Source organism: Mustela lutreola, chromosome 5 (assembly GCF_030435805.1).
Source record: "Mustela lutreola isolate mMusLut2 chromosome 5, mMusLut2.pri, whole genome shotgun sequence".
NCBI lineage: Eukaryota > Metazoa > Chordata > Mammalia > Carnivora > Mustelidae > Mustela > Mustela lutreola.
Genome location: NC_081294.1, coordinates 123419212 through 123434320, shown reverse-complemented (window position 1 = coordinate 123434320; position 15109 = coordinate 123419212). Strand labels below are relative to the sequence as shown.

Genomic DNA, 15109 nt, shown 5'->3' with positions numbered 1-15109 from the left:
GGCGGCGGCGGAGGCGGCTACGACGGAGACGGTTGCGCTCGCTCTCTCGGCGTCATGGCGGCTGCCGGGAGCCGATAAGCGGCGGGAGCGGGAGCGCGCGCGTGGCCGCGGCGACGACGACTGCTCGTTACTTCTGGCTTTTGCTGCCTTCGCCGTTGGTGCTTCAATAATGAATTGATTGTTGGATCCGCTCCGCAGGGGATCGCGCGTTGGTGCCGCGGCCCGGGGCTTCCCCTTCCCCTCCGCGTCCTTCCCCTTCCCCCTCCTTCTCACGGACTCCTGCTTACCCCGAGACGCCCGCAGCCCGAGGACTCACTAGCGGCAGAGACCGCGGGCCCGGGCGCGGGGGAGGCCGCCGATCGAGTCGGCTCCCTCCGCCCCGCGAAGCCTGCACGCCCGCCGGTAAGAAAGGGGGCGGCGGGCGGGTCAGGATGTGGCGGGGAGGACGGGAGCCGGCCAGGCGGAGGGCGGGGGCGGCGCGGTTCCCGGGCGGCGGCCCAGAGGCCGAGCGCCGGGCGAAGGCCGGGGCGGCTCTGAGAGGGCCGGCAGTGGCTGACGGGCTCGGAGCACAGGGGGCGTGTGAGTGGCGAGCGCAGGCCGGCGCCAAAGAGCGCATCCTCGCGCCGGACGGTCTGGCAGCCGGGCAGCCGAGCCTGGGCCTCCTCGGCTTGGGGCTGGCCGGGCCGCGAGGGGAGAGCGGCGAGGGCAGAGCGGCGAGCACTTGCCGGGTGCTTTAGTCCCGCCGCGACCCGGACTCCCAGCACGTGGGGAGCGGCGGGGAGGGGGAGGGGGCGGCGGCCCGGGCGAGCCCGGGAGGGCGCGGGGCGGGTCTGCGGGAAGTTTGAGGCGGGAAGAGAGACCCCGGGACCGGGATGAAGGCCGGGAGAGGGATAGGGGTGGAGGGGGTGGTGGTGGGGGGGTGTTGTGCATCTGGTTGGGTGGCTGATTGGAGCGAAGCTGCAAAGTACGGATGCGGGAGGAGGAAGGTTTCCAGCCTCCTTTCGAGGACCGCGTTGAAAACTTAGCAGGAGCGGAGCAACTGTTACAAGGCGCAGAGAAGGAAGATTCAAAGAGGTTTAGCGTCTTAGGGGAAAGAGTCATTGTTAGGACGCGTGAAAGGCAGGACAGAGCTGCTGGCGCCTGGAGCTTCAGAACTTAAGGGTGTTTCTCACACCCTTAAGTCTCCGAAAGAGGACTTAGTCGGAGAAGGAAGATGAGGGGGAAAAGGAAGTTTCACTGTACGGAGAAAGCCATTTTGAGGGGCGAAAGGAGTGAAAAGGAAAGAGCGAAAAGAGTTGTGAACTTTCTCGTTGAAGAGAGACTTTGGGTAAGCGGCAGTTTGTTCGAGTACCTAGGTTTTTAGGACATAATTGTTTAATAGTAAAGGTCTTTGACTAGTTGGAATTAATATTTAACGTTAAGAATAAATGTTGCATGGAATAGTTACTTTTTGGATGACCGTTTCTTGCAGTCTACTGGACTGTAGTCTCTGGAGAAATAAAATTCCGATCAAGATGCAGAGTTTACTATAATTGGGTTGACAACAGCGTATTTTCCCCCTCTTTTTTGTGGAGTGGAAATAATCGTAGGAGTAAATTCTCTTTGCTGAGGTCGGCAGACAGCTCTGCTCTCAGGCGCCTGTCTCGGTACTTTCTGGCTGGGGAAGGATCTGACGTCTCCTTCCCCCGCTTCTTCCTCTCCCTCCCCTGCCAGAGATCTCCTTTGTTTATTCGTGGATGGCTTGTAGGTGACTCTCCGGGGTTGGACTGAAATCTTGAAAGGTGGAAATGCTGTGTCTTGGCTCATGATTTCTACCCCAAGCCCATTTCTTAATTAATCCTAGTGTATATTCTATTACTTTTTTCCTTTTTTTTAATGGAGCCGCTGCAAGTCCAGACTGGATAACTACTATTTACATTTTATCTCTCCATTCTTGGTTTACCTGTGAAAGGAACACATTTGTTTTGACCTATACATTTTCCCCTGAAATTATATGATACACTTCTATTCTGTTCTCATGTGAGCATTTTCAAAACTTTCCCCCACTTGGGTATATGAAGTTCTGGGTAATAGGAATTAGTGCTTGATTAAAGGTAATCCTCCCCCCCCCCCCCTGCCATTTGTTTGACCAAGTATCTAATAAGTCTAATGAGACTTCATTTTCTGTTCTTGGGATATGTATATGTTACATACTAGCACTTTGTTTTAGTTATCTGTTTAGAATGTTTATATATGTGCATTGATACACAGTTGCAGTCAGTCTAAAAGTCTTATCACTCCACATGTATTTTAATTTCTTCTGTCAAAAATAAACAGTGGTACTAAATTCTAGTAAGTAGTCAGGAATGTATTTAATAGAAGCCTAAGTATTTTGAGTGAAAGACCCCTACTCCTCCCTTACCATTTCTAATTGTCTTAGGTAGGTTTGTATAAGTTCCAGATAGACTTACTCATCTTTTCCTCTATAGGTAATTTTCTTACTTTCTCAATATATTTTCTTTAGGTGAATCAAAAAGGGCCCAGGAAGCCTATGAATGTTGGAGAAAATTCATCTGTGAATTTCTGATGTTTAAGGAGTTCATATTTGTATTCATCTTTTAAACTGGGAAGATTTATATTTTATTTTAAAACTTCTTGGTATTTACAATGAATGGACACAGTGATGAAGAAAGTGTTAGAAACAGTAGTGGAGAATCAAGGTAAGCACTTTATTACAACTATTTATTATGAAGAGAATGTAAAACTTGCATGACTCTTTAGTTTTCCTAGTAGGTGGCAGAGTTTCCAGATCAGATTCTTCCTCTGAGTTATCCAAACAGTAAAAAAGAAATTTCCTGATATATGAAGTTTTGTTGATAATACAGGTTTTATTTTTTTTTATTGGGATATACAAAGTTGAATTTAAATATGGAAAGTTTAGGTGACTTAAATCTCTTTGGAAGTGTATATTATTTGGTCAGTTATTGAAACTAGACCAAGTAAAAAGAGACCCTTAAATAGCTTTGACTATTGGTGCACTCTCCAAATAAAGGCAATAAGAAGTTCTTTACTCACCTTTTTTCTGGCATTTTGTCATCCATACATTTCCTGTACAGTATAGTAGCTACTAGCCACATGTGGCTATTTAAATTTGAACTATTTAAAATTACAGAATATTCAAGATGTAATCATTCAGTCATACTGGATGCATTTCAAATGCTGAAAGCCACATGTGATTAATGGCTACCATGATCTGTTGCACAGATAGAAAACATTTCTATCAGTGCAAAAGTTCTTTTTGCCAATGCCGATTGGGACATTTGTTAGAATATTGCTGCAACCCTTTTTACCCCTCTGATTTTCTTTTTAAATTTCAGTTTTAATTATGTATGAATGAGTTACTTGAGCCATGTCTTTGCAAAGAAGACATAGTTAATGGGAATAAGACGTATTAAGCTATTTTAATGTGTAAGAAACCTCTTCAATACAAAGACTTTAAATTCTTCTGTAGCCCCCAGATTTTGAGTTACCTGCACATTGATGGAGTCCATATAGTTATATACACTTATCAGTAGAGATCAGGTGTGAACATCAGAGTCAGACCCCCTGATTACTTTCCCCAGTTCTACTTTTTATTAGTTGTATAAATTGGGGCAGATGACTTTACCTCTGAGGTTTTGTCTTTTTCACTTATAGAATATGAATTACAGTATTATTTATCTTAAAGTTGAGAATAGTGAAGTGTTCTGTAGAAGGGGCTTAAAGTAGTTCTGATATAATGAGCACTCAGTATTTGCTTACTATGATTAGCATCATGTTTTAGGTACCATAGAATACTACATAACTGGAACTTTAATTATGGTGGTAGAGAAATGTGATGGACAAGAAACAGGAAAGTTTTGGTAGTTGGGAGGGTTGCAGAAATAATATTGGTAGAAGAGAAAGCAGTGTTACTACTATATGACTTGAAACTTGGTGTTTTCTGGTCATGCTAGGTGTACTTTAGTTTATCAGCTTTCACAGGTGGACTGTTTGTATAACAAAAACATCATAGAGAGAAAGGAACAATTATGGAAAGCAGCATTGTTTAGTTGAACAGGTATTGGTCTAAACATTACAAAACCTGAGCTGATACTGCATTAACTAGTTCTCTGAACGATCTCAACTTTAAAAAAGAATTGAACTAAATGATTTTGAAGTTTCACCTCACTACTTAATTTACAAAGTATAATAAGGTTTTAGACAATAAGAGTTGAAGAATCAACAGAATTGAGAGGCTAAATTGGAAGAGTTTTGAATCTCATGTCTGATTCAAATCTCTACAGGTAAATTGACTATAGTAAGTGATTGTACACATTCTTTTATTTGTTAGTGAACAATGAAATGGTTAAGAGGTAGAACTTTCTAGAGGAAACACAGGAACTAAACTACTCACAAACTATGAAATAAGACTCTTGAAAATAAATCCTCTAGTTGAGTATTCAGAGAGGTCATGTGCTGTTACATTCTGAGCCCTCATTTGTTCTAATAATGTTTTATGTATTTTGCTGCCATATCTAGAGGGGAGCAGTGAGATAGATTTGGTAGTATAAGTGAAAAAAGTTAAACCCTGTGAAATCAGATGTACTTAAAGGAATCTTTTGCAACGCATACTTATTTAAAATAACTGCAAATCATATTCCCTAATTATTCTGAGTTACTATTTCTAGTATACAGGTTTTACATGCTTCTGAGAAGTGTGGTTGTCAAGTTATCTTGCTCCTGCAACTGCCTTGGTATTTATCAGGAGGGAGACCTGCTTCTCATCTGCTTTCATTTTCTTCCTTACTGCTGTTATGCTGTCTTTTTCCTTTGCTCCACTGTCATTGTTAACAACCCTCAACCACCATTCTCCCCAGCCACCTCCTGCCCGCAAAAAAACAGAACACTTCTAGTAACTATGAATATTACTATAGAGTGAAGAGAGGAGAAATATGCTCTGCTTTTAAAATTGATACATACTGTAAATAGTTTTTAAAGTAAAACTTGATTTTTATTAGGTAGAATTTTTAAATGGATTTTTGCTTTAGATTTTCTTTCTTCCTTTGTGGAAATTCCATTATAAAATGAAATAAAATTAAGCAAGGAGTCATTTGACAATTTTAGATGTTATAATTAGCTTTCTACTAAAAAATGGTTTTTGATTGTTTCCATGTGGAAAGCTGTCTATGACCACTGACTGAAAGAAGGAAGAGTACACAGGAAGATGTCTCTTTAGCTATGCTATAACTGACAATTTTGAAACTTATTTACAAAGAAATGTGGGTCAGGATGCACCTGCACATCAGTTTAAACTCAGCACAAAGTTTATTATATAACTGAAGTTAAGCTTTCTAAAGATGTTTTTGGAAGATTTCAAAGTACTGATTCTTGGCTATGTAGGTTTGAGGAAAAAACAAACAAACAAACAAAAAAATCAAGTTTTCCAAATTCTGGTTAGACTTTTTATTTTAAAGTTCTCTTGAATGATTTAATCCTGGAATAATTTGTGGATGAAGACCAGAAATACATAGTCACATCTTACTACTCAGAACAATTTCTCTCCTTGACTGCAGATTAATTTTTAATAATCTAAAATTGTACATGTAAATATACAGTCACATTTTGCTACTCAGAACAAATTCTCTCCTAGCCTGCAGATTAATTTTTAATAATCTAAAATTGTACATGTAAATTTGATAATTTATTTGAATTACTTTAATTAGCATCTAAATATGATGCTCTTGAAAAATTTTTACAGAGTGAGGGAGACTGTTATTGATGTGCTGCAATGGTCTTAACCATTGTTATGGTGAATCTGTGGCTGGCAGTTGAGCTTTATTAACCTGATTCCTAGAATTCTTTATTTCATTATAGCTTTTCATAGCATTAACAATGCTTGATTTAATATTTACGTATGTTTTAAATATATATGTGTGTAAATTTTATATTTATTTTGAAGAACTCTGGCACACAAATTTCCTTGGCTTTATGGAAAATATTTTTGTTAATGTTTTATAGTTCAAATAACTATAACTGGATCTGAACTTTTAAAGTATTTCTTGTAAGCAAAGAGTAGGAAATATGATCAGTGGAAATGTTCTAAATGAAAATCTCCTTTTATAGAAATTCAGCTTCTTTAAAAGGCTTTGAGAAGCCCCCTAGTTTAAAGGACCTGTTAAGGGGCACCTGGGCAGCTCAGTGGGTTAAGCCTCTGCCCTCCGCTCACGTCCTGATCTCCAGGTCCTGGGATGGAGCCCACATCTGCATGGGCTCTCTGCTCAGCAGGGAGCCTGCTCCCCCCCCCCCCCCCGCCCTCTCTGCCAGCCTCTCTGCCTACTTGTGATCTCTCTCTCTGTCATAAATAAATAAAATCTTAAAAAAAAAGAATTAAAAAAAAAAGGACCTGTTAAATTTATTAACACCAAGTCAAAGTTAATTTGAACACAGGCCATGTTTCTTTACCATGTATTTATTTGTTAGTGTCTTGTTGAAAACTACTATGGTACACCATTTTTGATGTGTTGCCTTTATGTACATTCATACCAGAAAGATTTGTTGTCATCAAAGTCAGTTTTTTTTCACTAAGTAAACTTGAATGATTTTTAAAGGCTATACCAGTTAAATGGTATTTTCTGAGCTGACTTTGCAGTTATCTCAGAGTTTTTAAAAAAAGTTCATTCTTAAATTTCAAATGTTTCTGCTAAGAAATATTTTAAGAAAGGCAGGAAAACATGAAATCACAAAACCGGAATGGCTAGAAATCATTCAGTTAAGGAAACTGTTTTTTTAAATTTTCCCATGATGTAATTATTTGCAGGGAAGTATGGCTCTTTTACACCATTTTCTGTTAATCCCTGTTTTTCAGCTCTATGTAATTTCATTTTTTCCTATTAGTTTTTTCTTTCCTCAAATATCCTATACTTGATCCTAGATGATCTGACATTAAGTACCATTTCTTAACATTTTGAAAATTGAATAAACTGTTAAGCAGGAACTTAATAGGTTACTCTCTCTCCCAAGTACAGTTTACTGAATTAGAATTTTCATAGTATTGTCTAGGATTGTAATTAATCTAGGTTACTGTAAAGTTTTGAGACTTTCAACTGGTAAGGATAAGAGAATTGTGTATGATTTGAGGTTCAAATATATTCCTTTTATCTGCATAGGCATGAGATAATGTGGAGGCAAATGTTAATGTGTAATTGTCCCTTTTTTATACTTCTAAGGTAGTTGCTGATTTAAGATCATGGTGATGGGTTACATTTGGTATGGTTCTGTTTTTAAAAATAAGAGTATTGGGGCACCTGGGTGGGTCAGTGGGTTAAGCCTCTGCCTTCAGCTCAGGTCATGATCTCAGGGTCTGGACATTGAGCCCTGCGTCAGGCTCTCTGCTCAGCGGGGAGCCTGCTTCCCCCCTCTCTCTCTGCCTGCTGCTCTTCCTACTTGTTATCTCTCTCTCTCTGTCAAATGAATAAATAAAATATTTTAAAAAATAAAATAGAAAAAACAAGAGTATTTCTTTGTAGGGAAGAGGTAAAGAATAAATAAGAAAAACCTTTTATCTTTTTATCTTTTTTAGAGAAAATTAAAAAAATGCATAAATAGAAAAGTTAAAGTTCCAGTTATAGTCCTTGGACCAATAACAGTGGCATCAACTGTGAATTTGTTGGAAATGTACAACCTTGGGCCCAACCCTGTCCCCCTGAATCAGAATCTTCATTTTAACAAGATTTCCAAGTGATTTTTGTTCATGTTAAATTCCTGTGTGTGTGTGTATAGCTACACATACACACACACACACGGAACTGTTTGGAGTCATTCATCATCTAGCCACTTACTTTTGTTACTGATGTTGTTATTTTTTTTCCTGGGAACCCCCAAAGGATGGTGTCATGGCCCATGCCAGCAAGAGATTGAGTACATTTCGTTTCTTTTGAATCGATAATAATGTGGCATGCAATGATTATTGAACTCTTACTCTGACTGAACCAGGCATGGTACACGTAGTGTACAGATTATTACATGAATTTATCATAGTTCATCCTCATAAAACTCCTGTGATGTATGCAGTATTATGATTCCTACTCTCCAGAAGGGGAAACCAGATTTATAGCCATTTTTAAAAATCTTTTTTAAAAAACTACTAACTAAATTCCACACTTTACTTGGATTTCATTGGTTTTTCCATTAATGCCACTTCTGTTCCAGGATTCAATCCAGGGTACCATGTTGCATTTAGTTGTCAACTCTCCATAGTATCCTTTGGTCTGTGAGAGTTTGTTTTTTGTTGATTTCCTTAAGTCTTAAAGTGCTGGCCAGGTATCCTATGGAATATCCCCCAGTTGGGATTTATCTGATGTTTTTATTAGGATAAACTGGGGTTATCAGTTTTTGGAAAGAGTATCACAGAGATGAAGTGCTCTTCTAGTCACATACATGGGAAGCGTAGTATCCACATGATATTAACCATCATCACATAGCCAACATAATATTTGCCGGGGTTCTCTATTTTAAGTTGCTGCTTTTTTTTTTTTTTCTCACACTGTATGCTTTGGAAGCAAGTGACTATGTCTAGCCCTCTCTCAAATGGTTGGGGGAAGGTTGGAATTAAGTTCCATCTCCTACTGACAGAGAGTATCTGTATACATTAAGTGGAGTTCTTCTGTAAAGAAGTCTTTTCTCCTCTGTTTACTCATTCATTTATAGAAGCCTGGACCTCCATATGTGAATTTTATGCTTTGGGTTATAATCCAGTAGTGGTTTATTTTGTTGCTCAAATTGTTCTAGCCTTGCCCATTGGGTGCTATCTTTCCAGTTTGCCTCTGTATCCTTTTTACATACTCCTCTATCTTTTTGCCCTAGAATCAGCCCTGGATTGAAGAGAGCCCTGGATCCTTTTATTGGAGAAAAGGGTATTAGAAACCAAGACTTGGGTGCTAGGTATGCTTGTTGCTACCCAGGTATCTCTGCTTCTAGGTCCTCTCAGTGGAAAAAACAGATAAGCTAGATAGTATATGTATATATACTAAACCATGTATATCTACGTATCTCTAGTGTATATCTGTGTATATCTGTGCATCTCTATCAGTATGCATATTAAGGTGGACATGAGTTTGTATTGATGTCTAATTCTGTACTACAGGATTCATCCTAACCTTCCTTTCTTGTTTGTTTGTTTGTTTCTTTCTTTCTTTCTTTCTTAGATTTTATTTATTTATTTGACAGACAGAGATCACAAGTAGGCAGAGAGGCAGGCAGAGAGAAACAAAGAGAGGGAAGCAGGCTCTCTGCGATGCCGGGCTCTATCCCAGGACCCTGAGATCGTGGTCTGAGCCAAAGGCAGAGGTTTTAACCCACTGAGCCACCCGGCGCCCCTCTTTCTTGCTCCTTTACAACTGCAGTCTCCTTCAGGGAGAAACATGGCTTTTATCAACCACCATCCCATCATGTACTTCAAGATCAGATGCAGATAAAGCAGTTTTAGAATTTTTAGGCCACAGTCCCAGAAGAAATAAATTTATCAACTATAATACAGTATTTATGTACAGTATACAGTTTATATGATATTTAGCCTTACAGTTTCTAGTCAAAACACTGTTTTCTAAAGTTACTAATGTTAGTTTCTTCCTGCCACCCTCTTCAGTGTGGTTGTCATAAATTTGTAATAAAGTTAGAGTCATTTGGCACAGTTTGCATTCCATTCTCTGTTCTTCGGTCACATGGGTTGATCTTTTAAAGTTGCATATATTACATTTACTCTCTGATATGCAGTTTCATGTGTTTTTAAAAAATTCACAGAATCATTTATCCACTATTCCATTACTGGGCAGAATTGTTCCTTCACCCTAAAAGTTCCCATCTTTGACCCAGATCTGCTGAATCAGAATTTTCATTTTGACAAGATTCCCAGGAGATGTATATGCATATTCAATTCATATACATATAGGAGAAGCTATTCACCTGGGATCCTTCAGTATCATGCCGTGTTAATGAAGAAAGATTATTATGATTTAGAGGTGATAATGCGGTAGCTAGGTTTTAACACACAATTAGGTATGTTCAGATTCTTGGAACCATATAGGTAAACAAATGAGGTGGAAGAAAATGGAATTGAGCAAAGTGCTAGAGTAATGTAATGGGCTATATGGGACGTTTTCATGGAACTCTTTAATTTTTGTAACCTTAATGGTAAGAAATGATGTAGTGTGGAAAGAAGCAAGAACAAATAGTATATAGTCAGAAGTGGGATGGAGAGGAAAGTTTTTACAGAGTCATAGTCCCCCAATAAATAAGTGTAAGTTCCCTAATAATGTGTTGGACATGCTGGCTTTGCAGTTCTCCAGTCTGATGTTTATTCAGTGTTATGCTGAAGTTATTGAATGGTTTAGTCCTAAGTGAAGGAAGGAGAAAAAGAGAAGGATAGCTGAACAAATGTAACATGTGTTAACAGAGTAATACCCACGTAAACGGGTTGTCAGAGCCACTGGTTTTAAAGAGGTACTCCAGAAATTTATTGTACTGGAATCAAGTTCTTACATATGAAGACTGAAAAAATTGCTGTTTATAGTTAAAGGTATCTTATCTGTCGCTGTGATATGAGGTGACTGCTTAGTCAAAAGTCAGCTTTAAATGTTAAACTGCACTTCAGAGTACTTTGGTGTGGATAGATTGAGATCTAAGCTATCATTGAGAATGAAGTACAAAGATGGTAAGCTCTGGCTAAACAGTACTGGCTTCTGGCACCTAGTGTCTACAGTACCTATCTCTCAGAGATGAGACATAAGGCACAAAAATAGTGAGAAGCTCTTTTCTAATGAAAACCATTCATGTTAGCTATTTCACATCTCTCATTTCTGCTTTCAGAAGTACAGTTCTCTGTCTTCATACGCTTAATTTAGATGATTAAGCATCAACTTTGTGGTAGATTGCATGAGATGTTAAAATTGGAGATTCTCCTGTGAAGTTTATAGTGAAGAAAGAAACCAGATTTAAATATTTGCAGTATCAAGTGGTTATAGTTAATACAAAGAGGTAATAGTGTGCTGCAGTTCAAAGGTGGGAGTCAGAGAAGTTTGGTCATAAGGCAAATGGTTAGTTTATTATTTTTTAAGGATTTTATTTATTTGAGAGACCATGAGAGAGAAAGCATGAGAGGGTAGAGGTCAGTGGGAGAAGCAGACTCACCATTGAGCAGGGAGCCCAGAGTGGGACTTGATCCTGAAACTCCTGGATCATGACTTGAGCCGAAGGCAGTTGCTTAACCAACTGAGCCACCATGTGCCCACAAGTGGTTAGTTTCTCTATCAAGCCCAGTGTTAGAATGAATTTTGGTTTTTTCAAAGAGATGTGTAAACCTGTGATGATCTTAGATTTTCTGCATGTTTAAAGTTCTGATAATGTGGCTTTTATGATGGTGAGGCATTTTGACAGGCTTAGGGGAAAAGCAGAGTAACTTTTATACCCAGGAAAATGTTGTTAGATGGCAGTAAATACTGTGCTGAAGAGCTATTATGTGAAGGGATGGGGCCATAGGACAAGAGTGGAGTTAGTCTGAATATCCCGAAAGGAGACTATTCTTTTTGTGCTTGAAGTAGATTATAGTATGATTATTGCCATTCGATGCAACTACTACAGTATTCCCATTTCTAATTGAGTAAATCTTCCATTAATAAAAGGAGGAAGTTTGATCTGAAAGGAAATTTTATAAGAAAAGAATTACAGTTGTATATGAGTATGAAAAATATAAATAATTTCTTTATTCCAGTTTTACCCTATATTTTATACCAAAGGATTGAACTAGTGTTCAGTAGCTTATCTCAGTCATATTATACTACATTGATGATTTCACTTTTTTTCTTAATTGAACAGCTTACAGTAAATGGAGGTAGTTGTTATGTGCAGCACACTCCTGTGTATCTGCAGACTGATGAAATACCAAATTACAAATAACTTTGTTGGAAAGTAAAGCATATAGTCCTGAGAACTTAGTTGTTCTGCTGTAGTATTCATTGACATAATAAAGACCATATACATAATTTCAAAAATCCTTTTTTTAAAGATTTTTATTTATTTTGAGAGAGAGAGAGAGAGACTGAGAGAGAGCATGAGAGGGGAGGTCAGAGGGAGAAGCAGACTCCCCATGGATCTGGGAACCCAATGTGGGACTTGATCCCAGGACTCTGGGACCATGACCTGAGCCAAAGGCAGTTGCTTAACCAAATGAGCCACCCAGGCGCCCCCAAGAATCTTTTTTAAAACAAATTACTCAAATGGATAATCTCTTTAAAAATAAACTTTTAAATATAGACATTTATTTTGTTATTAGTGTTGACTGAAAAGTTGTGAATGGTAATTTTAAGCATATGTATAAATAGTGACAGTAGTAAAATGAACTCTCATGTATACATCATATAGCTTCACATTTTATCTCATGGCCAATCTAATTTAATCTCAAAATCCTCCCACCTGCTCAATTATTTTGAAGATTATTTTGAAATACAATTTTTTAAAGGTTTTTATTTATTTATCTATCAGAGAGCAAGTGAGCACAAGCTGGGGAGCGGCAGGTGGAGGAGACAGAGGGAGAAGCAGGCTCCCTGCTGAGCAAGGAGCCTAATGTGGGACTCCATGGGATCATCACCTGGGCTGAAGGCAGATGCTTAACTGACTGAGCTACTCAGGTTTTCCTTGAAATACAATTTCTACAATTTCTACGTATGTTAGACTTCTGCATGATAGGTAATAGTAATGGGGAAAACAAATATTATAGTTAAGGTTCATCTCCTTGTTATAATTACAAATTATAGAATTGAGGAGCACCTGGGTGGCTCAGACTTTTTAAACGTCTGACTCTTAATTTCGGCTCAGGTCATGATCTCAGGGTTGTGACATCGAGCCCAGTGTCGGGCTCCTCTCTGGGCCTGGAGCCTGCTTAGGATTCTCTCTCTACCTCTACCCTTCCCCCCATTTCTCTCTCTCCTTCTCTCCTTTTCTCTCCTCCCCATTTAAAAAAAACAAACAAAACAAAACAAAAAAAACAAAATTACAGAGTTAGAGATGTGTATTGTTATTAATATTATAACAAATTTTGTATGTATTTTACGAAACTAACATTTAGCGACTTGCAAATGTATATATAGTAGCCTTTATTTCTCATCTGGTTCTCTGAATGTTTAGTGGAGAAATTTTGAATTTACTGTCTAACTCATATTCAACATGACTAAACCCAGTCATTTTTTAAATTAGTCATGCTAAATGTGACCCTTTCTAGCATCTAATTCTAGCAGATTTATTATTGTTTATTCAGTTGGAGGTAGAAACATACTGTACTTTGAGTTTATAGTAGCATTTTGACTTGGATTGGTAATATAGAATGCTAAAAGGAACCGTTGGGTTCCTTAGCCATAGCAGCAGCATTAGTTGGTTTTCAGAACCATGCAGATGGATAGATATATTCCAGGTTTTCTCAAACCTTTGGTATTTATTTGATGGCTTATAATAAAATCAAGTGGATACAGATTTTAAAATAAAGGTGGTATGGTCTCAGTTATCATCTAGCTGAACTCTTCTCATTTTTTAAATGACTACTCTAGGGTAATACATTTTAAATAGTAGGTCATAGTATGTTAAAGGATTAGTATCCGTTCTTACTAAAAGAGAATAGTGTAAATTAGAATAGAAAATACAGTGTACCTTTTTTAGAATACTAGTTCATCAAACTTTTATGCCTATGTGTGCATGCACGTGCATGTGTATACTGCATCATGATAGGAACTGTACATATACGAAATAGTCCAAGAAGTTTGAAAGCCATTGCCTTTGGCCACTAATACTTTTTTGTTGTTGTTTTAAGTATTTCCTCAGTACATACAGATTTCCATATTTTTTTTCTCTAGTCCTGTTGAAGTGAATAATGGTCTATAAAAACAACTAAAATGAAATCTCTGACTTAATGAATTCCAGGATATAGTTAGAAGAAAGACACATGAGGCACCTGGATGGCTCACTTGGTTAAGCTTCTGCCTGCAGCTTAGGTCATGATCTCCACGTCTTGGGATTGAGCCCTGCTTGGCTGGCTCCCTGCTTGTGCTCTTTTTCTCTCTATCAAATAAATAAATAAAATCTTTTTTTTAAAAAGAGATACATGTATACAAATAATTACAATATTGCGAAGGCATTACTAAAAACATATGAGCAAAATATTGTGAATTTGTGGGTTAGAACAGTGATGTGCCTGGAGAAACTGGAGAAGGTTACATAAAGGATATGATAATTTTGAGTAATGTTAGAGCCAAAAGTTTTATCTCTTGCTTCAGAGAGGAATCATTCTCTAGAGTGAAAAGTAGGGGAAATACTACCTATACTGAGCTCTAAATCACTCCCTCCACAAAGCCTTGCCCCTGATTCCATTTCCCTCAACTCTAGTTCTTTAATGAGGAATCAGTCCATCTTTATATCTTTAATTTTCAAAAGTTTTACTTTTTCCCATGGTATTATGTATCTACTAGAAATTCTTACTCAGTATTTGTTTGTCGAAGAGATGAGCCAATGAATTCACATTATCTATGTACAGAACTTAGTCTTTCAAAAAATGTTTATTACATTAACACTATTATAGTATATCAGAGAACCAGTTAAGGTGTTCTCTATGCCAGAAATTTACACTGTTCTCTTTCAGTTAGACCTGATCCTCAAAACACAGGGGCTCAAAATAGTTACTTCTTTTTCATTCTCAATGAGCTTTACCCCTTGGGGTTTTTAAGGTACTGTGGCCCGTGGGACAGCTTTGCTATTCCTAATCTTAATACATGGCTTCTCTTGCTCTGTGAGCTGCCATTTTCAGCCAGCAGGAAGAAAATGGGGAGGGAGTGGTAGGGTTTAAGGCAAGTCACTTTGTTAAGGCTGTGATGTAAAAATCCTATATCACTTCTAGCCATATCCCTTTGGTTGGATGGAACCTGTTTACATGGCCACATCTAGCTGAAAGCTGCACATATAGCAGTGAAAACTTCAGGACAGTTATGTACTACTAAAGGTTAGACAAAATGGATCCTGGGTGAGTGAGGTGGAGCAAGTAGACACGAGCAAGAGCATATAAACATATGGCACA

At 38.4% G+C, this 15109-nt stretch overlaps 1 protein-coding gene across 2 annotated transcripts in view; it reads left to right on the top strand.

Annotated features, from left to right (window-relative positions):
• The first annotated feature begins 265 nt into the window (after positions 1-265).
• The window catches only part of CHD1 (chromodomain helicase DNA binding protein 1), a 75943-nt gene continuing 61099 nt past the window's right edge, over positions 266-15109 (top strand). For both annotated transcript variants that reach the window (XM_059175555.1, XM_059175554.1), the window contains exons 1-2: positions 266-402; positions 2504-2699. In XM_059175555.1, coding sequence (XP_059031538.1) covers positions 2647-2699 — 53 coding nt within the window. In that variant the 5' untranslated portion in view covers positions 266-402; positions 2504-2646. The remainder of the gene's footprint in view (positions 403-2503; positions 2700-15109) is intronic.